This window comes from Carlito syrichta, unplaced genomic scaffold (genome assembly GCF_000164805.1).
Source record: "Carlito syrichta isolate Samal-C Ts95f unplaced genomic scaffold, Tarsius_syrichta-2.0.1 Scaffold316198, whole genome shotgun sequence".
In the NCBI taxonomy this organism is placed as follows: Eukaryota; Metazoa; Chordata; class Mammalia; order Primates; family Tarsiidae; genus Carlito; species Carlito syrichta.
In genome coordinates, this window is record NW_007260294.1 from 1,074,805 (window position 1) to 1,100,301 (window position 25,497).

Here is a 25,497-nt window from a genome sequence, read left to right on the forward strand (position 1 = left end):
AACCCGCGGGCTCAGGAAATCCACTCACCTCAGCCTCCCAAAGGCGCAGGATTACAGGCTTAGCCACGGAGCCTGGCTTATTTTTAATTTTTATAAAGACAGAGTCTTGCTATGTTGCATAGGCTGGTCTCAAGCTCCTGGGCTCAAGAAATCCTCTTGCCTTGGCTTCCAAAAGTGCTAGGATTACAGAAGTGAGTCACTGTACCGTGTCAGAATTTTTTTTTTTTGAGTGAGGGTCTCATTTTGTCACTCAAAAGTGCAGTGGCACAATCATGACTCATCACAGCCTCGAACTCCTAGGCTCAGGCAATCCTCCGACCTTGACCTTCCAAGTAGCTGGGACTACAGGCATGCACCACTATGCTTGGTTAATTTTTAAATTTTTTGTAGAGACGAGGTCTTGCCATGTTGCCCAGGCTGGTCTGGGCTCAAGTAATCCTCCCATCTCAGCCTCCCAAAGTACTGGGATTACAGGCATGTGTAAAAACGTCAGCCTGGAATAATTTTTAAAAATCATTCTGGGATATTATATCATCAGAGTTGCTTGGGAGTTCAGGCTTTCTTGCACAAACAAATAAACTGGGGTCATTTCAGCCAAGAAGTTCAACAATTGGAGGCATGCACTAAAGTTGTAGGTGGCACAGACCACAAATCCTGCGTGAGACCCTACACACACACACACACACACACACACACACACACACACACACACAAATTCTGTGTGAGACCCCTACACAAAAAAGCATGTCAGTGTCTGGGCCAAGGAGAGGATGCTGGGACAATGTAACACAGAATGGGGGACCACACAAGAGTTCTCCTCATCACTGACATTAGCAGCAAGGCAGGGGACATCTCTTCGCTCAATTGGGAGAGACAAGGACCAGGCCCACTATGCAATGCACCCCTCCTTCCTGCTGCCCATGGGAGCCAACCAGAGACCCTTAGTAGCTGTGTAGACACTGGAGTCTGCAGACCTGCCAAACTCATAAAAATAGCTCAGAGCCCCTGCACAATTGGTTTTAACCCAAAGAAATTCATGCGTCATCAGCAAAATGGGTGATTAAAAATTCCTAACTAGATGGTTCACTCCTTTATCTGTTTAATCTCTATGCTTTTTTTTAAAAAAAAAAAACAGCACCACATTGCTGATAACTTGAAGACAAAGTCATAAAACACTCGCATGCAACTCCAGGTCTGTGTTGTGTTAAATTCAGCAGAACTGAGGACCTGTCACAATGCAGTTTTACTAGCACTTGCTCTCTCTGTTGCCCCTGAGACTATAAAAACTCCCTTGAATCCTAGGATTCTTCACATCTGTGTTTTGTGGAGACTTTAGTCAAGGAGGGTCTTTACTGTTTTCACATTTCCTCATGTACGTTTTATAACTTCAATGTCTTCTAAAATTGGGAGAACGATATTCTAGGGCTGTGATTTCAAGAAATGGAATAGGGAGATTAAAGTGGAGAATGTTCTCCTCGGTGTCTTTGACTGTTTTCTTCATGTTTCCTTACATCTTTGGGAAAACCTATAACAAGGAACTCTTCTTTGTGGTTTTTAGATGGAGGATAGCAAAAAACAGGTTTATTTCCTATAAAGACGATGTGAAGAATGTGTCTGTATGTGTTCATACATGTATGTGTGTGTCTCTGTGTATGTACATATATTTTGTTTTGTTAGTTTGTGTTTGAGACAGTGTCTTGCTCTGATGCTCAGGCTGCAGTGCAGTGGTGCAATCATGGCTCACTGCAGCTTCCTAACTCCTGGGCTCAAGCGATCCTCCTGACTTAACCTTCTGAGTAACTGGGACCACAGGTGTGCGCCACCACGTACGGTCAGTTTACGTACATGTATTTTGTTTTTGTTTTTGTTTTTTTTGAGTTGGAGTCTCACTCTGTCACCCAGCCTGGATGAAGTGGCCGCTCCCGGTCACTGCAGCCTCGACCTGCTGGGCTCCTGCCATCCTTCCACCTCAGCCTTCCAAGTAGCTGGAACTACAGGTGCACGCTATGATGCCCAGCTAATTTTTTATTTATTATAGAGATGAGATCTCGCCAAGTTGCTCAGGCTGGTCTTGAACCTGTGGGCTCAGGCAATCCACTCACCTTGGCTTCTCAAAACGCTGGAATTACAGTCTGAGCCATCGATCCCGGTCCATACATATATTTTGAAAGTGGCATTGAGACGCCTTTCTTTCACTTCTGCTGTCTGTTTGGTCCCCATCACTGCAATCAGCACTGGATTGGAAACTTTGGAACTTTTTCATTTTTGACTTCTCATGTGTTGAGCAAGGAAAGCCCAGAACCTTACTAACAAGCATTCCGGAGGGGAAAACAGATGGTCCGACCGATCCTCACACACACATGGGGCTGTCTGAGCTACAAGTACAAGCAAAGACTTGTATTTCTGCTTGGTGCTGGGTGGGGGTGGGGGGCACCCTTCCTCAAGGCAAGTGCCTGACAGGGACTGCTCTCCCAAGTGCCAACCCCATTTGCATTTGCTGGCATAGTGGCAGGGTGGGTGCAAGTCGTACCACCGGCAGCTCCCATCATTGCTACACTTTACATTGGATTATTTCATTGTCACTTGAAACTGATCTGAGGATTAATGGATTATGATAATTACGTGATGTGTGGTGGAGGAAATGGGTCTTGGCTGCAAGAGGAGTTGCCAAAAGCAGACTCTGCTCTCAAGGGCACCCACCCATTAGTCTCTGCCCCTCTGGCCTTTAGGAACCGCGTTCTGTAAGCTGGGACCGATCTTAGCCAGGAGGTGCTCACATGTAGGAAAACAGCCCACCTGTGGTGTGGAGAGCATGTCCAGGCTCCAGGAGCACATCTTGCCGTCAGTGGAGACAGTGATGAGGTTGTGAGCATTCTGGGTCCCAACCACGTTGACGCAGTACACAGGATGCTGCAAAACAGAGACACAGGGGCTCAGAGCACAGCCGGGGGCCATGTTGACAGGTGGGTGTCAGCATGTGACTGTGGAATGAAGACTAATGGGACACAGTCCCACAGTCACACATATCTTGGGTCACCTGACACTTTAGATGTCAGCCTTATTTCTCTCCGAGAGCCCTGGCAGTCATGCATCATGGGGAACATACTCACAAAGCTCCACCCTCTCAGTCGGACACCAAGCAGGAGATTAGGGGGCAGATTGGGGAGGGGAAGCGGGGAGGCACAGCAAATGCACAGGGAGGTGGGTCTGAGTTACTCGGACATGTCTTTACTGTGTGGTTTGGCTTCTAAGCTCAACACAGGTGATGGCAAAAGATAGTTCTCAGAAGGGTGGAACCATCACCTCTTGGAAGGAATGTGTACTGCCCAATCTGGAGTTTGGTGCATTGGTGTCACCATGCCCATTGTTAACATTCTTTACAGAAAGTGGTAAAGAGTCAACAACCTTTTAAATTTGGGTGGAGGAGAGATACTGGTGGTGAAATTATTGGCACAATGCACCTAGGGATATAAAATTAGGGTCTTTTATGTTACAGCAAAAATCTAGGCTAATGACAGATTTCTTTTCCAAGATGAGGCTTAGACTTGGCTGAGGTCTTGAGAAAGATCATACATGTCCCAGGACCTCTAAGCAGGATACTCTGACCTTCTGTGGTGCTCAAGTGGGCTGTCCCACACCATGAGACCCTAAGCTGGAGGCTAACGTCATTTGCAGCTGCACAGCAAGTGCTGAATGAGCAGCCCCTGCGCAATCTGGATTAGATGCCTGCAGTTTGGTCATCGGGGACCAGACCGCGCCTGCCCGATGCATCTCTGTGCAGGCAGCTAGCGGCCTGAGTCTTTCCCCAGAAGCGACTGTCCCTAAGACCTTGCCACAACTGCACAGGAGGCATCTCTCATGTTGGAAAGCTGACTTTATATAAAGGATGTTCTCCAGCTACTGTTATCCTATAACCTACTGGCCAGGAGTAGCGGGAGACCTCATTTGAGCAGCCGTTTGTCTGCTCTGCTCTGTCCTCATGGGGCACCAGCCTTAGCACCCATCCCTCGGGAGTGTTTAAACTCTCCAAGAATGGAGATAAGGGACACTCAAGGGGACCCTTGCAGTGTGGTGCCCTCTTGGGCCCACCAGCCTAATGCAGTCCAGCTCTGTAAATGTGGATGGATGGTTGTTTCTTGTCACCCCCTGTTTCAGCCAAGTCTTGTCTTGCTCATATCCTCACCAGGGCCTCCAACTGTCCCTTGGGTACCTGGCTTTCAAATGCCTCCCCACCCTCACTTGGCCTCTCTCTTTTGGGTGAGCTCCATCTTGGCTGGGTTCATCTGGAGGTGATATGCTGAGCGGGAATCAGGACCATCTATCCCGCATTCAGTGTAGAGAACGGAGAAAGAGCAGAATAGCAAAACTTGGGTGTCATGGGGCGGTCACCGTGTGTAGTAAGAAGGACACCCACACAGATGCAGCCTGAGGCAACAGTTTTTTGACAACGGCGTCACCCTTGACCCACACCAATGGACAGTCCACCATGTCTCAACTGGAACTTTCGCATCCATCAGTCCCAGTGGCCCCGCACAGGTGCGTGTGCGGGTCTGCAGCCACACGGGACCCCAATGGAGCCCTATGGTTATGTCATGGGGACTGGTGAGCTATGGGACTTCAGGCAATGCTCTTGCCCCAGGTACCGGGGTGTGGAGGCTGGGGTGGTATACAAATTCATGCCTGGAGCCACACGGACACAGGGCTCATCCTCAGAAAGAGGAAGGGAAGTCGTACATGCTCACCCAAGCAGGAGGCTTCTAAAACGGAGGCCTGGGAGGCAGGATGAAGGGTGGCCAGGAGCCTGAATGCCATCTTATGTTTTCATGGTTATGCAATGAGTATCAGAATAAATCACAGAAACTCTGATGGACCAAGACTCTGAAGGGTATGATCGGGCAAGGAGATGAGTGTAGAATGGTATGGGTGGGAGAGGAGGCAAGTGAAGAAGGATGCCCAGAGCTGGATGCCTGGAGAAGGGGCGATTTTGCCCTTCCAGGCTTCCATACTCTCTGCCAGTGCTTTCACGAGGAATAAAACGTGGTTTAAAGGAAAAAGAGAGGGGATAGGAAACCAAAACAGAAGCAGACACACATGCACACATACACATGTGCATGCACACACACAGACACACACATACAGACATACATATACACATGTGCATGCACACACACAGACACACACATACAGACATACACATGTGCACACTCACAGGCATATTCCCACACACAGAAACACACAGACACACACACACACACTTAACTCTACTTAATGGAAAGAAAAGGCAATAGGCAGCTCATGTTTCCAGGATTGCTGCCAGATTGTTTTTATTTGTTTTAGAAATGAACAAACTGTGTGACACAAGGATTTGCTGTAATTAAGATTTACTGCTGTCCCCAGGCACACGTGCAGTGGACATGGGAGGAAGAGTCAGCAGCGTGTGGTGGCCGCTTCTGCCTCAGCCTGGAACCCATCAGCCGGCAGTGACAGGTGAGAGACACCGCTTGCTTCTAGCGATGGGTTGGACAAAGCCAGCAAGAGAGAAAAACGGATGTGTTTTTGTTTTGTTTTCTAGCACAAATGATGTCACCAAGTTTGATAACAATAGTATTTTAACTGTGATGGTCACACTTTAAGTTATTTAAAAAAGCAATGTGAACTCTTTGGAAGCGTTGCTGGGTTTGGAATCTCCCAGAAGCTTGTTGCTAAACGTTCTAACATTTGGATTCATAACATTGGAAATTTTGGAAGTTACATCCATAACATACCCAGCATCCACACAGAGCCAAGACATGGCTTCCCACGACTCAGTCTCTGTGTAGAGCTGCCTTCTCCTGGGCCTCAATTTTCTGTGATTAGTTTGGCGGAACAGGGTGGAAGAGCAATTTCCCGACTCCAAAGAACCAGTCTCACCTGCCTGCATCTCTGGCCCTGTCAGTCACAATGAGGGCTGACAGGGAACTGTCAGGTCCCATTGTCAGTCTCACAAGAGTGCAAGGATTGTGCTGCGCGTAGCCTCAGTCCAGCAGCCGGCAGGCCTCTCCAGCCTGAATGGTCCTGAGGCCCCAGCAAGACAGACGAAGGAAATGGAAACAATGGTGGGACTGTCTCCCTGGGCATAATTTGGGCATTTCAGAGAGAGAGCATCAGTTACCCTGAACGTCAGGGTAGAAGGATTGATGGAGACACGCCTGTCTTCTTAGCCATCCCAACAGTTGCCATCCACACCTGTCATTCTCTTAAAGGAAATGACAGAGTAGTTGTCTTATGAACACTATCCTGAACCTCTTCAGCTAAATTGTGGGTAATGGTTTTGTGATGTTGACTTTTAACCCCAGGGATTATATTGTCACTGTAGACTGTATGCTGAGACTCACACCATGCATGCCAGAATTTAAAATCATAGCACTGCCTCAGATCACAGATGGAGAAGGCCCATGGCAGACGGCCCACATACCATCCTTGGACAGGAAATGCTTACTTTTCTTTCTTTTTTTTTTTTTTTTGAGTTGGAGTCTCACTCTGTCGCCCAGACTGGAGTGCAGTGGCCGCTCCTGGCCACCACAGCCTCGACCTGCTGGGCTCCGGCGATCCTTCCGCCTCAGCCTTCCAAGGAGCCAGAATTACAGGCATGAGCTACCATGCCCAGCTGATTTTTTGATTTATTGTAGAAATGAGGTTTCGCTGCCCAGGCGGGTCTCAAACCCGTGGGCTCAGGCGATCCAGTCACCTCAGCCTCCCAAAGGCGCGGGATTGCAGGCTGAGCCACCGAGCCCGGCTTACTTTTCTTAGTCTGTTTAAAAATGCATGTTTTCACCTTATAATGGAAATGTGTGGGATTTCTTTAGGAAAACAATTCCACAGAAGCCTCTTCCAAAGCTTCTCTTTACTGGTGGTCTTTAGGACAGTCGGGGAGATCTTTTCCTTCCTTCCTTCCTTCCTTCCTTCCTTCCTTCCTTCCTTCCTTCCTTCCTTTCTTCCTTCCTTCCTTCCTTCCATTGGAGCCTCACTCTGTCACCCAGATTGCAGTGCAGTGGCATGATCATGGCTCATTGCAGCCTCAATCTCCTGGGTTCAAGTGATCATCCTGCCTCAACCTCCCAAGTAGCTGAGACTACAGGCATGCACCACCACCCCCAGCCAATATTTATTTATTTATTTTTGGGTAAAGAACAGGTCTTGCTATATTGCCCAGGCTGGTCTCAAGTTCCTGGGCTCAAGTGATCCTCTCACTTCAGCCTTCCTAAGTGCAGGGATTACAGGTGTGAGCCACCATACCTGGCCCAAGGAGATGTTTTCTATGTGCCAGAATGTGCAGATTATTAATTATTATTATTATTATTATTATCTGTAAACAAAGTGCTCCCTTCACCTACTTTAGCCAGTCAGGAGGCAATTGCTTCAAAGCTGACACTTAGCTGGCCCTCCTGGCAATGCCCACCTTCTGTGAGTTGAGCTATTTCCTCTTTGGGGGCCTGGGATGCTCCCAGGGATGTGAGAGGGCTTGACTCACCGTGTGCGCTGCCGCTGACAAGGGTGTCCGCTGCACCGGTGTCCTCCGATGACTGCGATTGTCCCAGAGGACGATCTGGCCCGAGTAAGTCCCACCAACCACCAGGTTGGGATGGAAGCGTGCGAAGCAGACCGACATCACAGAGGACTGTGGGGAAAGGAGAGGGGATGCCGTGAGATGGTGGCAGAGGATCCTTCCTGGAGAGGATTCAGGTGATACACAACCCAATCCACCCTGGAAACCACGAGGTATCTGAGAGCTCAGAGGACTGTGATGTCCACACTAGGAGGAAACTGTGGACACAGAGGCTGGCCACATGCTACCCCTTAAATCTGAAATTTGAAGTCCTGGTCATGTCACCAAAGAGGCAGGCATAAAACCTATGTACAAGGGCAGACCCCCCAAAAAACCGGAATTATCTTTCAGAGGATGGGCCCCTTGTAGTACACTCAGAATTTGTTCCTCCCGATCAAGCAGTCAACCAAAGGGTTTGTCTGGAAGTTTTGAGACAGTTGCATAACAATTTACAGAAGAAATGTCCCAAGTTGTGGCAAACAGGTGACTGGTTCTTCCACCATGACAACACACCTGCCCACACCACATTGTGCTCAGCAGTTTTTGACCAAACATGACATAACCCCTGTGTCCCATTCTCTCAATTCACCTGATCTCACCCCAAGCGACTTTTTTTTGTTTCCCTGGATGAAAAAGTCCCCAAAGGGAAACGTTTTGCCATTGTGGAAGAGGTGAAACAATAAATGACAGAGGCACTCAAAGGCATCAAAATGAATGAGTTCAAACACTGTTTTGAGTAGTGAAAAAAACATCGGTAGGTGTATTGCATCAAACAGAGAGAACTTTGAAGGTGCCTAAAGTTTAAACATGCAAGAATAAACACACAATTTGTTACAGGGTCCCCTGCACCTCTTTGTTTCGTGGTCTTTGACGTGTGTGTGTAGACATTTCCTATTTACTGACTGAAGTGGCAACGGCACTAATATTACTTCTCCCCCTACGCCTTTACGAAGCAGTCCTTTACTTGGAGGGTGCAGCAGCACCCAGTGATACTCGGCAGTGCTGGCCAAGTGAGTTAATTCAAGGACTTCAAGGGCTCTAAGATGGGCTTACTGTAGATGTCTAGGAAGCACACACACTGAGCCCAGACTAATCCCAGGCTCCTCTCTGGGTTCCCTCCTGTGGGCATGCTCCTTAAGCTTGGTCCTGCCACTTCACACGATTCTCAGTATTATTCTTTGCCTATTTTAACAAACAGCCCGAGGTGGCTTTCAGCCAACTCAGCTGAGGTCTGCCGTAGTCTGTCACAAGTCTACCGGGCACCATGTTTTGCAGGAACTGACTGAGCTGAGACTGAACCACGATGTCCCTAAGATAAGACACGTTCCTATTCCACATCCATAAATGAAAGCAATTATTTCTGATAAGGATGTCTCATTCCTTCAGTCTAATTCAAGGGTCAGTCACTGAGAACTTACTATGTATCAGAAAGGCATTGTACTAGGGGTGGGGAGTAAAAAGCAGGCTTGTGCTCTGGGAAAGGAAACAGAAAATCCTGGATGTAGATGACTGCAGCTGTCTTGTCCACATGGTGTCTTTGAGGGAAACTGAACACATGCCCTCTGCATGGACACCGCCATGTGGGTAGGCACACGCCATGGAGAATGGTTTGTAAGGTGGGCTTTCCTTCTCATGGGCTTGGCATTCTTGTGTAGCGTGCAGCTCGCACACCTAAGCAGCAGCCTCAAATGTGACACACACTAGGATTAAGTCACAGGAACGCGTGGGTGTGGGGAGAGGGATGATGGAAGGAGATTTATTTTAGTTAAGGGAGCAGGAAGGGAGCTGGAAAAAATGTGATGACTAGGAAGACCCTGTGGGAGGGGACATGTCACTCTTTGAAGTATGGGTGGAACATGTAGCGAGAGGAGAGAGGAAACAGGCGTTCCAGAGAGACAGAGGCTGAAAGGCAGAGGCTGGGGAGCAAGTGTTGCCTTCTGAGGCTGTGAAGGAGCTTGCATGGAAGAAGCAGGTAGCAGGAAATGCAGCCAGGAGTTCGCCTGGACTGGACAGGGTGAGACCTTGAAGGACATTCTTTGGCATTTTTTCTGTGGGCACGGAAGAGGATCAAAGATGGTAACTAATAAGCCAACAAAGTAGTGACTGAAAACAAATTTTAACCTATTTTTGACTGGTCAACTAAGCATCCATGTCTTTAAAAACCAGTCTGCTGTCAGCCTGGGGCTTCCTCATCAGAAACAGCCTCCGACACCGAGGGAGGGTCAGGAACGCAGACTATTTCCCAGTATCAGGCTTTCCTGCTCGGAGTGATTTTCAGTTCCAATGTCTTGAACTCAATTCAATGGAGAGTGCTTTCCTGCCCCAATCTGGTTTTCATGAAGTTCAAGAATAACTCTCAATAACTACGCTCAAGTAAAGAAGAAGAAAACGATGCTGGCCAGCTTCTTGTTTTACACATCCCGCAGAAGCGAGTTTTGGTTTTCAACTGATGAAATTCTTATGTCTTGGAGCTATGTTGGAAACATTTTTTTAAAGCTTCAGAAAGACTTAAAATTATCCAGGTGGTATCAACAATTGAATTGACCAAAGCTCAAATCAATATGGATAAAGAAATGTCATTCAATTAAAAAAATCCAGGATCCAACCCCTTGATTGCTTTCACATTTCAGTTAAATCCCAGCAAAAACTCCCTCCAAACCTTGCATGGTCTGCTGAGTGACTAAACCAGAGAAAGACAGTGGAGGTGTTTCTACCAAACTGAAACACATCGCTGGCAATGAACTAGACTCCAGCCTCACAGGACGAGAAGGCTAATACCCACTGTTCAACACTTCACTTGTTCATTCATTCATTCATCACTCAGCGCCAACTAAGCATTACTAAGCCACCTCAAAAAATTTCAAATGTCACAGAAGCCATTTCCATCTTGAGTTCAGAATTCTATTTAAATTTCTTAAAAGTCAAACGCTTGCCAAAAAAGAGCCAGTACACCTTGGAGCTCCAGAATTGTACCAGAATCTATTTTGTTTTGCTGCAAACACATTTTTACATTATCTCCATGAGGAAGGAGAGTAGACATACTTCTTTTCATTTTATATTTGGAAGATGAGGAACAGTTCTGTCAATTTCACTTATCTTTTAAGATCAACATAAGAATTACATATGGACTATGTATGACATGGTGTGTACGTTTATATAAGTGCATGTATTCATGTGTCCATTCTGCTTTCAGCACAGATCTCTAGGGCACACCACAGCAGACACCATCGTTTCTGTGGAAATACCGAGGCAGGAAGGTCTCAGGCCCCTAGATGTGGGCTTCAGCATTCATGGGAATGTTTGTATGTATCCTGAAGTCTGATGGAATGGTGGCAAATATTTGACTGACTGACTGACTTTTTTATTTTCACCCACATGTTTAGGTACTTAGATATGGGAACAGTTCTCCAGCTATGATCCAGACACCGAGAGCTCCTCTTCTTATGTGGAAAGTCTGCCTCAACCACCCTCAGAGCAAAAGGTTTTGGAAATCCCCACCACCTCCTGCTATTCCCAAGCTATGGATCTGGTCATGGCTGTGGCTGCTGGTCCCCACGGAATTTACTGAGTCTGTAAAATGAGCAAATGGTGGTATCACCCTGCCAGTTTCATCTGTTTGGGAAAAGTAAAAAAGCATTTCAAAAAAATAGGTTGACACTGGTTTTATGTTGTTCTCATATTTAACAGTACATTTTTCTGGAGACAGAGTCTATGAAAAACGTGATTGATGGTACTAATGTGATTCTTAAAAATTTCATCACTTTCCTAAGCATTTGAAATGTGGTATTAAGTTATTCAGTGTTATAATAAAGCATTATTAAACTCTAATTAATAAAATTTAGACAAACAAAATTCATTGGAAACAAGAAGCTTCCTTGCCTTGTGGTCCTTGACTCAATAGGAAAACATATGTGTATAGAAATTTTTGTAGTTTTCACTTTTTACCTATTTTATTCTTTACAATGTTAGAGCCTGAAGCATTTTACACAACAGCCATGACCTGGAATCAACCTAAGTGTCCTTCAACAGATGACTGGATAAAGAAATTGTGCAGGCACACAATGGAATACTATGCAGCCACAAAAAAGAATGGAAGGCTATCAGTTGCAAAACCATGGCAGGAGGTGGAGGACATGATGTTAGGTGAAATAGGCCAGGCACAGAAAGACACATTTCCTATGTTCTCACACATATGTGGGAGCTAGAACTTAAAGCGATGCAACTCGTGAAGACAGAGAGTAGAATGATGGTCACCAAAGGCAGGGAGAGTAGAAGAGAGGAGTGGATGGATGCAATGGGTAATGGGTGAAAAAACACAGTCAGATAGTCCAAGGTCTAGTATTTTTTTTTTTTTAAGTTGGGGTCCATTCTGTCCTCCAGGCCGGAGTGCAGTGGCACAATCATGGCTCACTGCATCCCACACAAAGAAATGATAAAAACTTGTGGTCCCGGACACCCCAGTTACCCTGATGTGATTATTACACATTCGTGTACCTGTATCAAAACATCACATGTACCCATAAACATTTAAAAATCTTCATAGTAGTAAAAAAAGACTAGAGCCTCAGAATTATTTTTGAAAATAATGTATTTCCTTGAAAACTTCAAATCGGCATGGCTTGATGGCTCAGCCTGTAATCCCAGTGCTTTGGGAGGCCGAGGTGAGTGGATTGCCTGAGCTCGCGGGTTTGAGACCGGCCTGGGCAACTTGGCGAGACCTCGTCTCTATAATAAAACAAAAAATACCCAGGCATGGTAGCACGCGTCTGTAGTTCCAGCTACTTGGAAGACTGAGGTGGAAGGATCGCCAGAGCCCAGCAGGTGGAGGCTGCGGTGGCAGGGAGGGGCCACTGCTCTCCAGTCTGGGTGACAGAGTGAGACTCCAACTCAAAAAAAAAAAAAAAGAAAATCAAGCAGTTTACATATATAAAAAATATATACCAAGTTACTGGGAACTTTTGGACAGTGTTAACTGTGTAATCCCAGTAAGCGTTTCTTGCACTTGAATTTTGTCTTCCCAAGACTAGTGATTCCATGGACACGACCATGCTGTTGGTCAGATCAGGGGCCCAGAAACATGATGCACTTGATGTAAAACGTGTGAGACTGACTGTATTCCCAGACGTGTGACACGGAGACAGCGTGACACGAGGACAGGCATCGCGTTCTGATTATGGGCACAATATGGTTCCCCCAAATCAGGACCAGCACAGTGGGAGACTGTGCTTTGAGGACCGAGCTGTCCCTACTGACATCTTCTCATGTTTTCAGCAGATCCATTAACCTGGAAGCTCTTAAGGAAATGGTTTATTTAGTAATCCTGAGCAGACGCCCAGTAACCCGCCTTCCCTGCAAGGAGGCCTCCTCTCTGTCCACAGTGCCACGCGTTCGCTCGTGCATGGCCTGACCCCCTGAGCAGGGCTGATGCCCTCATCATGGGTTTGAGAGCCAGTACTTTATTTCACCAGGATGAGAGGGAGTTCCACAGAGACCAGGGGGTGGGGACTCCCCTCCAATGTCACTTTGGCTTGCCCTACACTGCTGCATACAATTCAGCACAGTCAGAGCACCCTGGCAACTGTGGGGGCTGTTTCCTATTTGGCAGAGCTAATCCAGGCCAGTCCAATGATGAGACTTCCCTGAATGAGGAGCCAGGGCCCAGGGTGAACAGCCTTGGGTCACTCCTAACTGAGTCACTTGCCTCGGGTTCACATTCCACCTGGCTGCATGTCCTTCTTGCCTGTGGCCCTCTGCCCAGTGTCCAGATGCCGTGACTGGGTGGGAGGGATGGGGTTCCTGAGCTCCAAAGCATCTCTTCTTTCAAGCGCCTTATCTTTGGGGGAGAGGCTGGCCTGGGGAGGCAGGGTAATATTGTTGCCATATGCCGTGCAATGGCAGCTGAGAGCAAATGCTTGTCTGCTGAGGGGCAGCAGGGCAGATGGATCAGAGGCTTCTGGCTCCTGGTGAACAGGTAGATACCCCTGCCAATGCCCAGGAAGCCCACAGAGACAGGTCACACACACCATGGGAGAATGCTGCTATTAAAAGCCCTAAATCCCTCTCCAGTGAGGTCCCAGCACAGGCATGGGCTGTGAGGAGGGCGGGAGGGGGCGAGCCATGCCAGAGAGCCGGTCCCTTGCTATACAAGAAGGGACCAAAAAAAAACCCCGGAATTATCTTTTGGAGGGTGGGCTCTTGTAGTATAGGCTTCTTCGCTAGGTAAGTGTTCTAGGAACCCATTGGCATCAGTGGACCAGCTAGTATTGTTGGGACAGGCTGTGTCCAGCTTCAGTGAGTTTTTTTGAGATTCTTTCAATGCATTTCCTCATTTCTTTTTTTTTAGTTTGATTCAAAAAACTAAAGATTTTATTTTATTTTTAATTTTAAAGATGTGGGGTACAATTCAGGGTTAGGGTTAGGTATACAAATGTTCATTATGCAGGTATCCTTGTTGATAAGGTATGCCTCTCCTCCCCCAGCAGATGATCACTACTGCCAATCCTTTTCTTCTGGTATTATGATAATTATTCAGGGTCCATTTATGAGTGAGAACATGTGATACTCAGTTCTTTGTTTCTGTGATAGATCACTCAGTATTATAGACTCTAAGTCCATCCAAGTTGCTGTGAAGTTCATAATTTTGTCCTTCTTTATGGCTGCGTAATATTCTATCATGCAAATGTACCACATTTCTTTTATCCAGTCCTCTTTTGATGGGCAGCACGGTTGATTCCATGTTTCGCTATTGTGAATAATGCAGGAAATAAACATATGTGCAGGTATCTTTTTCATAGAGTGATTTGAGTTCCTCTGGGTGTATTCCCAGTAGGGAGACTGCAGGGTCATATGGAAAGTCGATTTTTAGATCTTTTAGGAATCACCACACTGTATTCCACAGAGGTTGTACTAGTTTATACTCCCACCAACAGTGTAGAAGTGGTCCCTTTACCCCACATCCTCTCCAGCATCTGTTGTTTTTTTGAGTTATTGATGATGGCCATCCTGACTGGAGTTAGATGGTATGTCAGTGTGGTTTTAATTAGCATTTTTTTGATGACTAGTGAGACTGAGCATTTTTTCATGTATCTGTTGGCTGCTTGTATGTCTTCTCTTGAGAACTGTCTATTCATATCTTTTGCCCACTTTGTAATGGGGCTGTTTGTCTGTTTTCTTTACAGCACATTTGAATTCCTTAAGAGCACATCTGCCCACACCATGCTGTGCTGAGTGTTCACCAGTTTTTGACAAAAAATGACATCAGCCTGTGCCTCACCCTCCCTATTCACCCAATCTCACCCCGAGCTAACTTTTTTTGTTTCCCTGGATGAAAAAATCCTCAAAGGGAAATGTTTTGCAGATGTGGAAGAGGTGAAACAAAAAACAGCTGAAGCACTAGAAGGCATCAAAATGGACAAGTTCAAAAACTGTTCTGAGCAGTGAAAAAAAATCTAGATGGGTGTGTTAAATCAAATGGAGAGTGCAAACATGTAAGATAAATACATAATTTTTTAATAAATAAATTCCTGGTTTGGGGGTCCCCCTTGTAACTGAGGAGAAGAGGTAGGATCTTCTTTCCTTTAAAACTCTCCCTTCCTCTCACTGTCTTGTCCTAGGTGTATAGGCCATTCTTCTCAACTCTAAGGAACCATCTACCAGAAGTTACCACATCAGTAGGGGGATGCCCAGGAGCAAAGACTGTGTTAGCTTAAATGCTACTTCTTGACTCAGTTTGTATGAAGCAATAAAAACAGCTGGCTCTGTGTGTGTGTGTGTGTGTGTGTGTGTGTATCTCACTCTGTTGCCCCAGTTGGAGTGAAGTGGCAGGATCACAGCTCCCCACAGCCTCAACTTCCTGGGCTTAGGTGATCCTTCCATTTCAGTCTCCCAAGTAGATGGGACTACCAGTGTACACCACTATGTCTGGATAATTGTTTTGGTAGAGACAAGGTCTCACTGTGTTGCCCAAGCTGGTCTGGAGTTCCTGGACTCAAGCAATCTTCCCACCTTGGCTTCCCAAGGTGCTGGGAATACAGGTGGAGCCACCATGCCCAGCCAGCAACTGATTCCAAATTTTGATTTTCCAAAGATTAGAAACCAATTCTCCCGATGTGCTTTCTCGGAATTCCTTGGAATTTTCATGCCTTTCAGTACTGAGACTATGGCATGTGCCTAGTCCTGGATTGTGCACTGAGAATCAGAAGGTAGTATGAAATGCCACTTCACACCATGAAGACAGGTGTGTGGGTGTGTGTGGGTGTGTGTGGGTGTGTGTGTGTGTGTGTGTGTGTGTGTGTGTGTATGTTTAATGGTGATAAGTGTTGCTGATGGTGTGGAGAAACTGGAACACTCATGTCCATACCGGTGGAAATGTCAAATGGCAGAGCCCCTCTGGAGGGCAGTCCAGCTGTTTTTCACAAAGTCAAAACAGTTACCAGATGTCCCAGTAACTCCACTCCCAGGTATGTACCTGAGATAATCAAAAGTACATGTCAGCACAAAAACTTGTACACTGATATCCGTGGCAGCCTTGTTCATAACAGCCAAAAACTGGAAGCAACTCAGATGTCCATCATCTGAAGAATGGACAGACGAGATGTGACAAATCCACACAGTGGAACATCACCCAGCAATAGCAAGAAATGGACCCCCAGTGCTGTATCACAGTGAACTCAGAAAACACAATGCTAGTGAGACAAGGCACTAAAGGCCACACGTGATTTCATTTATATGGGGCGGGGGAGACAAAAAAGATTTTATTTATAAAAATTGTGTGTTTATTCTTACATATGTAAACTTCAGTCACCTTCAAAGTCCTCTCCATTGGATGCAATCCACCTATCGAGATACTTTTTCTACTGCTCAAAACAGTGTTTGAACTTGTCCATTTTGATGCCTTTTAATGCTTCTGCCATTTTTTGTTTCACCTCTCCAACATCGGTGAAATGTTTACCTTTGACGACTTTTTTCATCCGGGGGAACACAACAATGTTGCTCAAGGTGAGATCAGGTGAATAGGGCAGGTAGGGCATGGGGTTCATGCTGTTTTTGGTCATAAACTGTTGAACACTCAGCATGGTGTGGGCAGGTATGCTCATAAATCACCCACAATGAGATGAGCAAATGCATTGAAATAATCTAAAAAAAAAAAAAAAATTCACTGATGTCAAATGCAGCTTTTTGCAACAACACCAGTTGGTCCACTGGTGTCTATGGGTCCCTAGAGCACTTATTTAGCAGAGAAACTTATACTACAAGGGGCCTGCCCTCCACAGATAATTCTGGGGTTTTCTGGCCCCCCTCATATAAAATGTCCAGAAGAGGCAAATCTTTAGAGGCATGAGCAGATCAGCAGTTGTGTTCTACTGGGTGGAGAGAAGGAGGAGTATCTAGTAAGCATGGGTTTTTTGGGGGGTTGATAAAAGTGTCCTGGAATTAGATAGTGCTGTCTGACTTAGTAGATATAATGGAAAACTAAAAGTGCACTTTTAAAAATTATTATTTATTTATTTTAAAGATGTGGGGTACAATTCAGGAGTACACAAGTGGACATCATGCAGGTAAAGTTTGGGCCTCCCTTTGGCCCCCACACTGCCTGGTTTGAGATCAGGTACCCTTAATGTATTGTGTTCCCCTGCCCCCACCCCAGCAATGTCCTGCTACTGACAATCCCTTTCCGCTAGTATTATGGTAAATGTTCAGGATCTGCTTATGAGTGAGAACATGTGGTACTCTGTTCTTTGTTTCTGTAATAGATCACTGAGTATGATAGGCTCTAAATCCATCCAAGTGGCCGCAAGTTCATATGTTTGTCCTTCTTTATGACTCTGTAATATTCCATCATGTATATGTACCACTTTTTTTATCCAGTCCAGTTTTGATGGGCAGCATGATTAGTTTCATGTGTTTACTATTGTAAATAGTTAAAAGTGCACGTTGCAAAAGGGTGAACTTAGGTTATGTAAAATGTTCCTTAGTTTTCCAAGAAGTTGATGCACAGCATGTTTCTGATCTCACAGAGTTTCCCACATTTCCTGTCTCCAGGAGGACCATCTTGATTCCCTGGACGGCTCTTCCCTCAAGCTGCTTCATTCCTCTTTCTTCCTTCCTGGGCATCATCTCCAGTTTCTACTCCCTGAAAGGTGGAATGGGAAGACCAACAGACTCAGAGTCCCAGAACTGACTTTCTACTCTGACACCAACCAGTTGTGTAACTCCTCTAAGCCTTAAGCTGATGGTTGTTTGCTTATTTCTTGGCCCATTTTCAAACTATTTATTTTAAACTATTGAGGTGAAATACTCATCACATAAAGTTTACCATCCTGGCTGGACATGGTAGTCCATGCCTGTAATCCTAGCACTTTGAAAGGGTGAGGTGGGAGGATCGCTTGGGCCCAGGAGTTTGAAACCAGCTTGGGCAACATAGTGAGACCTCATCTCTGCCACAAAAAGAAAAAGTAGCCAAGCAAGATGGAGCACACTGAACACCTGTAGTCCCAGTTACTCAGGAGGCTGAGGTGGGAGGATCACTTGAGGCCAGGAGGTCGAGGCTACAGTGAGATATGATCGTGCCACTGTACTCCAGCCTGGGTGACAGAAATCTTGACTCAATTTTTTTTTTACCATCCTACCCACTTTCAAATGTACAGTTCAGTAGCATTAAGCACATTTACATTGTGCGACCATCACCACCATCCATCTCCAGAACCCTCTCATCATTGGCAACTGAAACTGTCCCTATTACACCCTAACTCTTCCTTCCTCCTCCATCCTCAGCACCCCTCACCAGTCTGGCAACCACCATTCTCCTTTCTGTCTCTATGGATTTGACCACTTGATCTACCTTCTATAGGTGGTCCCACGTAGTATTTGTCTTTCTGTGGTTGGTTTATTTCACTTAGCATAATGTCCTCATGGGTCATCCATATCGGTGCATGTGTCAGAATTTCTTGCCTCTTCAAGGCTAAATAATATTCCATCGCATGGCCATGCCGCTTCCTGTGTGTCCATGCACACATTAATGGATACCTGTGACTATTGTGGATACTGCTACTGTGAAGAAAGTGTACACACATCTTTTTGCGATCCCGCTTCCAGTTCTTTTGGGCACACGCCCATAAGCGGAGTTGCCAGATCCTTATGGTAGTTCTAGTGTTCACTTTTTTGAGAAATGATCACACTGTTTTCTACAGTGACAGAACCATTTTATATTCTACCTGAGATGCACAAAGGTTCCATTTCTCATAGTCTCACCAACACTGGTTATTTTCTGCTTCCTGGGTGGTTTTTTTGTTTGTTTGTTTTTTGTTTTTTTTGAGTTGGAGTCTCACTCTGTCGCCCAGACTGGAGTGAAGTGGCCGCTCCCGGCCACCGCAGCCTCGACCTGCTGGGCTCCGGCAATCCTTCCGCCTCAGCCTTCCGAGTAGCCGGAATTACAGGCATGTGCTACCACGCCCGGCTGATTTTTTGATTTATTGTAGAGATGAGGTCTTGCTGCCCAGGGGGGTCTCAAACCTGCGGGCTCAGGCAATTCGTTCACCTCAGCCTCCCAAAGGCGTGGGATTACAGGCTGAGCCACCGAGCCCGGCTTGTTTTGTTTTTAATAATAGTTATCCTAATGGGTATGAGGCATATACGTGTTAATTTTTAATTCATAATAGGAGCATGATGGTTCTTATGCAGCCCATGAAATGGGTATTTTCTTTGCCTCTATTCCCTGGGAATGTTGGAAGATTTGAATGAGGTGATGTAGTCTACTTATTTATTTATTTTGAGTCAGAGTCTCACTCTGTCACCCCAGCTGGAGTGCAGTAGTACATTCATGGCTACCAAAGCCTCGACCTGCTGGACTCAGGTGATCCTTCCATCTCAGCCTTCCACGTACTGGAACCATAGGTACATACTACCACGCCTGGCTAATTTTTTGGTTTATTATAGAGACGAGGTCTTGCCATGTTGCCCAGGCTGGTCTCAAACCCCTAGGCTCTGGCCATCCTCTTGCCTTTGCCTCCCAAAGTGCTGGGATTACAGGCCTGAGCCACTGTGCCCGGCTAGGTGATATAGTTTAAAGACTGATGATCAATAGACCCCCATGAAGAATTAGGAATGAATCTTGACTCGAAGAAGCATCTCCAGGGAGGATAAAGGCCTAGGGGCTCCTCTTGTCCAACAAATCTTTCTCAAATCATTCCAGTAGTGATCTTGGTCCTGTCCTGAGGGTCTAGGTGGGAAGGTGTCTCCTTGACATGTTGCTGCACTATTTGTGACATGGTTTTATCTCTTGAGTTCTTGTTCCTGACAACCTTGCACACCCTGAATTAGAGCTGGTTCAGGCTAGTTCAACTTCTCTCCATATCACTCTGCATGTGGACCCTGAATCTTGGGAGTTTCTTTGTTTACTGTCAGGAAGGACTCATGAGCATTGTCATGGTCAGTCCAGGCTAAGTGGCCATTTTTCTTGTGGGGTATTCCAAAATTTTTGAGCACTTAGTGTCAAGCATGTCCCACATGTTACTGTATCAGTCCTACTAGGTAGGTAATTATGCCTCCATTTTTTTCCAAATTAGGAAAATCAGGCTTAGAGAAGTAAGGTCACTGGCTTAAGACCAAATGGACAGTGAGTGGCAAAGCCAAGGGTTGGACTACACTCTGGCTGACTTTGAAGCCACTATACAGTAAGTCCCCTACATATGAACCTTCAAGTTACAAACTTTAATGACACACACCTGCATTTTTATGTCTTATTTCTCTCCACCAGGTGTCAGTATAGACTGTTAAAAACATATAGCACTACATAGCCAATTGTACTAGTTGGGTACCTAGGCTAACTTTGTTGGACTTAAAACCAATTGAACTTACAAACATGGTTTCAGAATCAAACTTGTTTGTATGTTGGGAACTTCCTGTACCATAAAAACACATCCCAACTGAATGCAGGTGCCTTTTCTCTTTGAGGTACATAGTCTCCTTTCCTAAGTACAACATGACTTTCCCTTCACAGGACTGGCAGTAACAGACTGTCCCGTGTGTAGCCCGTGTGACTGAGAGGGCTCATAGCTCCTTGCCTGCCATGGTGGCCTTGACCGTGAGTCTGAGAGCCTTCTCCAGCTGGGCTTCTGCTGCTGGTGTAGACATAGTCCCTGCACTCAGCTTCCATGCTGTCCTTGCAACAGGTGACAACAGAGCTAATGGGCACCAACTGTGGTGACATTTATCTTAAGGTGGGTACTTCCGGCTGAGAACTGACTGAGACCAGTGAATCATGTCAGGTGCAGATACTGAACAGCCAGCAGCTGGGGAATGACAGGGTCACTCCTGACAAGCTCTGCATTTGTCACCACTTTGGGAGAAGATGCTTTGTTTTCACCTTTCACAATGACACCAAACCAAAACTGCCACTGCAACCCAAGAAGTCCTTTATAATGAGTGTGTCTGTTCCCCAAAATAATTGTGTGAATTGTTATTAACTGTTATAAAAAGGGAATAGTGGCCCTGTGTGCATTTAAAAAGGAGAAACTTCCTCCTTAGAAGCATATACACAGTACCTAGGGAACATTTTTCTGAATTCAAGAAACATGAAATAATATGCATACTTTAAACAGTTCCATTAGGAAATAGAATCATCTTGGGCAAAAGGGTCACATTTTGGAAATTGAAGAAAAGGATGGCTTGTGTTTCTGGAAAAGTTCACAGGCAAACATCAACGAAAATTTTGAGGTGCATTCTGTCCTCATCTATACCTGGAAAGCCTTTATAGCAGGGGTTCCCAAACCCCAAGATACTGGTCCATAGCCTGTTAGGAACCAGGCCACAGGGCAGGAGGTGAGTGGCGGGTGAGTGAGTGAAGCTTCATCTGTGTTTACAGTCACTCCCCATTGCTTGAATGACTACCTGAGCTCGTCCTCCAGGCAGATCAGTAGTGACATTCGATTCTCATAGGAGAGCAAACCCTATTGTAAAGTGCACATGCGAGGGATCCAGGTAGCGCGCTCCTTAGGAGAGTCTAATGCCTGATAACCTGAGGTGGAGCTGAGGTGGTGATGCTAGCACTGGGGAGTGGTTGCAAATACAGACTAACATGAGCAGTGAGGTTTGACAGCACAGAAGGCATCATAAATCAATTGATTGTAGACTCACATCAAAACCCCATCTGGTACAGGCTTTCAGTCAGAATCCAACACTTACTTTAGTCTGCATGGTCTGTGCATTATTTTATTTACCACTTTCATCTGTGCCTCTTTTTTTTAACAGTACATTATATGATTATGTAATTATATATTATAAGTGTACCCCACCCCACCCCCCACTCCATGGAAAAATTGTCTTCCATGAAACCAATACTGGTGCCAAAAAGGTTAGGGACTGCGGTTTTATGGAGCTGTAAGATGCAAGGCACATACCAAGTTTTCAAGGTGAACACGAGCCCTTTACACACGCACACAATTTTCGGACATTCTCACTGGCTACCCAGTGGCAAGGTGGAGGCTCTTGGTAATAAGGCCTTCAAAACAAAAAATCATTCTCAGGGAGTCATAACCTCAGACCACTCATCACACAGTGTGTGGACAACTCACCGGTCATGTGCTGTATTGAAGAGCAGAGGGAACACGTTAAACTCCTACTTTACAAAAGACAAGTTTGTTTTCCTTACAAGTTTTGTTCATAAAAGGAGACATGGCTCTTATTCTCCCTATTTTAACCCTCTCAGTTCTGTACAGAAGTCAGTACAAGTTGTTTTTAAATAAATTTTTTTTTTTTGAGTTGGAGTCTCACTCTGTCGCCCAGACTGGAGTGCAGTGGCCACTCCTGGCCACCGCAGCCTCGACCTGCTGGGCTCCGGTGATCCTTCTGCCTCAGCCTTCCGAGTAGCTGAAATTACAGGTGCGCTATCACGCCCGGCTAATTTTTTGATTTATTGTAGAGATGAGGTCTCTCCTGCCCAGGAGGGTCTCGAATCTGCGGGCTCAGGCAATCCACTCACCTTAGCCTCCCAAAGGCGCGGGATTACAGGCTGAGCCACCAAGCCCGGCAAATAAATTTTTTATGATAGTTTTAGATTTAAGGAAAAGTTGTGAGAACTTGCGTTTCTCATACAACTTACCCCATGCCCGCCATGTTGCTGATGTCGTTCCTGTTGTTATATTGCTATAGTACATTTGTCACAGTTAACGAAACAGTATGGCTACATGGTTCCTAACTGAAGGCCATACTTGGTTCAGAAGTTCCTGCTTTCTAAGGCCACCATGTCACCCACAGTCTCTCCAGGCTGTGGCAGCTTCTCAGGCAGCCCTTGTTTTTAACTTCCTCAGTGTTTTGAGGAGTACTGCTCAGACAGTTTGCAGAATATCCCCTGATTTGGGTTTGCTTTTTTCTTTCTTTCTTGTGATTAGGGGCTAAAACAAATGGGTCTTTTTAGAACCTATAAAACACTTTGGATCAAAACAAAATGAGAAAAAGATTAAAGAATTTGAGTTATTGAGCTCAGATGGCAAAAGAGAATTATTGTAGCACAGTTGTATTGTGATTATCTAATGTTTATACATTTGTTATTTTAAATCAGGGTTGCCTCTGTCAGGCACAGTGGCTCATGCCTGTACTCACAGCACTTTGGCAGTCAGAGGAGAGAGGACTGCCTGAACCCAGAGGTTTGAGACCAGCCCGGGCAACTTAGTGAGACCTCCTCTCTACAATAAATCAAAAAATTAGCCGGCCATAGAGGTGCATGCCTGTAGTTCCAGCTACTTGGGAGGCTGAGATGGAAGGATTGCCTGAGCCCAGGAGGTCAAGACCATGGTGAGCTGTGAGCATGCCGCTGCACTCTGGCCTGAGAGACAGAGTGAGACTCTGACTTGAAAGAAAATGACCCTGGATGAAGCAAGGGGAGGATAAACTGTTGTATCTGACAGAAATGTTCACTGCAAAATGTTCAGGTCAAAGGTGGCTTCTTTAGTATGGACTCCCAACGGTTTGCTAACGTTATTGTCTATTTTTAGGAAATAAGAAACCCAGGTGGCTATGCCTGGGCTGGAATAGAGATGTGGCACACACTGAAAGTGAATTTTTGCCTTACAAAGACAAGAAAAGAAGACAGAGAGATGAGTGTACGGATTGCCTTGCATGTTAAAAAGTGCCAGCTCTTTCCACAAATCCAGGGTCTAAATCCTGCCTAATTAAAAAAAGGAAGTTGACATTTGGACATGGCATGTGTTCACATCCACCTCTTTGATTTTTGTGAGTAGGCACTAGAAAGCGTAGATGATTTCAGAGAGAGGAAAAAGAATTCCGACTCGACAGGAAGAGTGTAGGAGCACTGACTTCAGTGCTTGTTAAAACATGAAGGACGAATAGCAAGAAGGGAGGGGAGAATTCTGAGCATCTCCAGCCTCAGCATCTTCAAAAACGCTTGGGGTTTCTGAGATGGCTCAGCAAGCCACATGAAAGCGATGCCCAGGGAGCCAGCCACACGCCGCCTCTAAATCCAGGGCTGGGACTGCCCCCTTCACCATCAAGCCAGCGCTCTTGACGTGCAGCCACAAAGTAAGTTTACTTTTATTGAAAAAGTACTAAGTCTTTGCAAAGGGGGCAAAAGCAGCCTTCAAAAATATGGCACCGCCCCTCGACCTTGATAGAGTAAACGTGAAAACAGGCATCTTCTTTGTACCCGATCCCCTCCTCTGTCACTTAATAAAAGTAATCATGGTCATCAACTATAGAAACCGAGAGAAGAACTCAGTTACCAGGTACCCTTTTAAAATCACATTATCGTCAATAGGCCATCCAATCCCAAACTGCTGCACCGTCAAGAATGTCTAGAAACAATTACGTGGCAGATCTGCATCCCATTTTGGATAACTTCTCTCTAAATTTGTAGGATTTAGGTTTGTGCTCAAGGAGGTCAAAAAAGGAAAAAGAAAACCCAGTCTCCAGATGTCACTTGACAATCCCCTGCTGGTAAAATAAGCCTACATTTGGAGGATCCACCCAAAGAGTCATGGAATAGCCCACATTAGATCATCACCAAGCCACTCAGGTCTGAAATTACAGGGGACCATTAAAAAATAGTCCAAAGTGTTCCACCAGGCGCAGCCTCTTCTCATGGTTTTTCTCAGTTTCTGCAGTGGTTTTGCGAGCTGTGACCGTGTATGGACTTGCTTGGATCGTTCTAGATTTAGCAAGAAAATAAAAGAATGCAGCAAGGGTCCTTCCTCACATTAAAACTACGTGCTGAATAGAGATCTTGAAGAAGCAGCTAGCATGAAGCCCACACTCAGCAAGCCAGGTGGCACTGAGTTGGAGGCGCCCTTGGTGAAGACCTGTCTCTCATTTGCCTGGAATCACTTAAACATGCGGTTGCCTGTGGCATGGGGATGATAGAGGGAACCTCTAAGGACCCTGTCTACCTTGGTGTCTCTAGTGATATGCTGCTATTTTGAAGTACTGACTAGGAACAACTGGGTTTAAGTGCTTGCTAGAACATCCATGACTATAATTGTTACCCAGTCCCAAATCTCACCCCGTCCCCGATTTTTATGCCATTGCCTGTCCACTGAAGAGTCTTTGAAGTTTTGCAAGAGACCCAAAGACTGAGCATGGCCGAGTGTGAAAATGGACAGACATCTGTTCTGGTGTGCTCATTCCCAAGCTGAGGGTTATCCCCTCCTAATACGACATTGATGTGTATTCAGAAGACCAGCAGACAAATGGGAACCAAATTTCCCAGAGTTCCACCCGTGCTGGTTTTTAAGAGGACAAAATCATAAACAAACTAAGAAATAATGAAAAAAATGTGTGAATTCAAAATATTTTTGAATTGGAGAGTTAAATGATTAAATTTACATCACTATAGGAATTTTTCTTAGTCCACAGGGGAAAACCTATTTCTAATCATAAGACTTAGGATACATAAATTAAAGGAT

General features: G+C 45.6%; 1 protein-coding gene across 6 annotated transcripts in view; it reads right to left on the bottom strand.

The window, feature by feature from the left end:
• DYNC1I1 (dynein cytoplasmic 1 intermediate chain 1) overlaps positions 1–25,497 on the bottom strand; it is a 293,645-nt gene that overhangs the window by 65,592 nt on the left and 202,556 nt on the right. For all 6 annotated transcript variants that reach the window (XM_008073845.2, XM_021706893.1, XM_021706891.1 and 3 more), the window contains 2 exons: positions 7,511–7,657; positions 2,797–2,910 (listed from right to left, as the gene is read on the bottom strand). In XM_008073845.2, the coding sequence (XP_008072036.2) occupies positions 2,797–2,910; positions 7,511–7,657 (261 nt within the window). The remainder of the gene's footprint in view (positions 1–2,796; positions 2,911–7,510; positions 7,658–25,497) is intronic.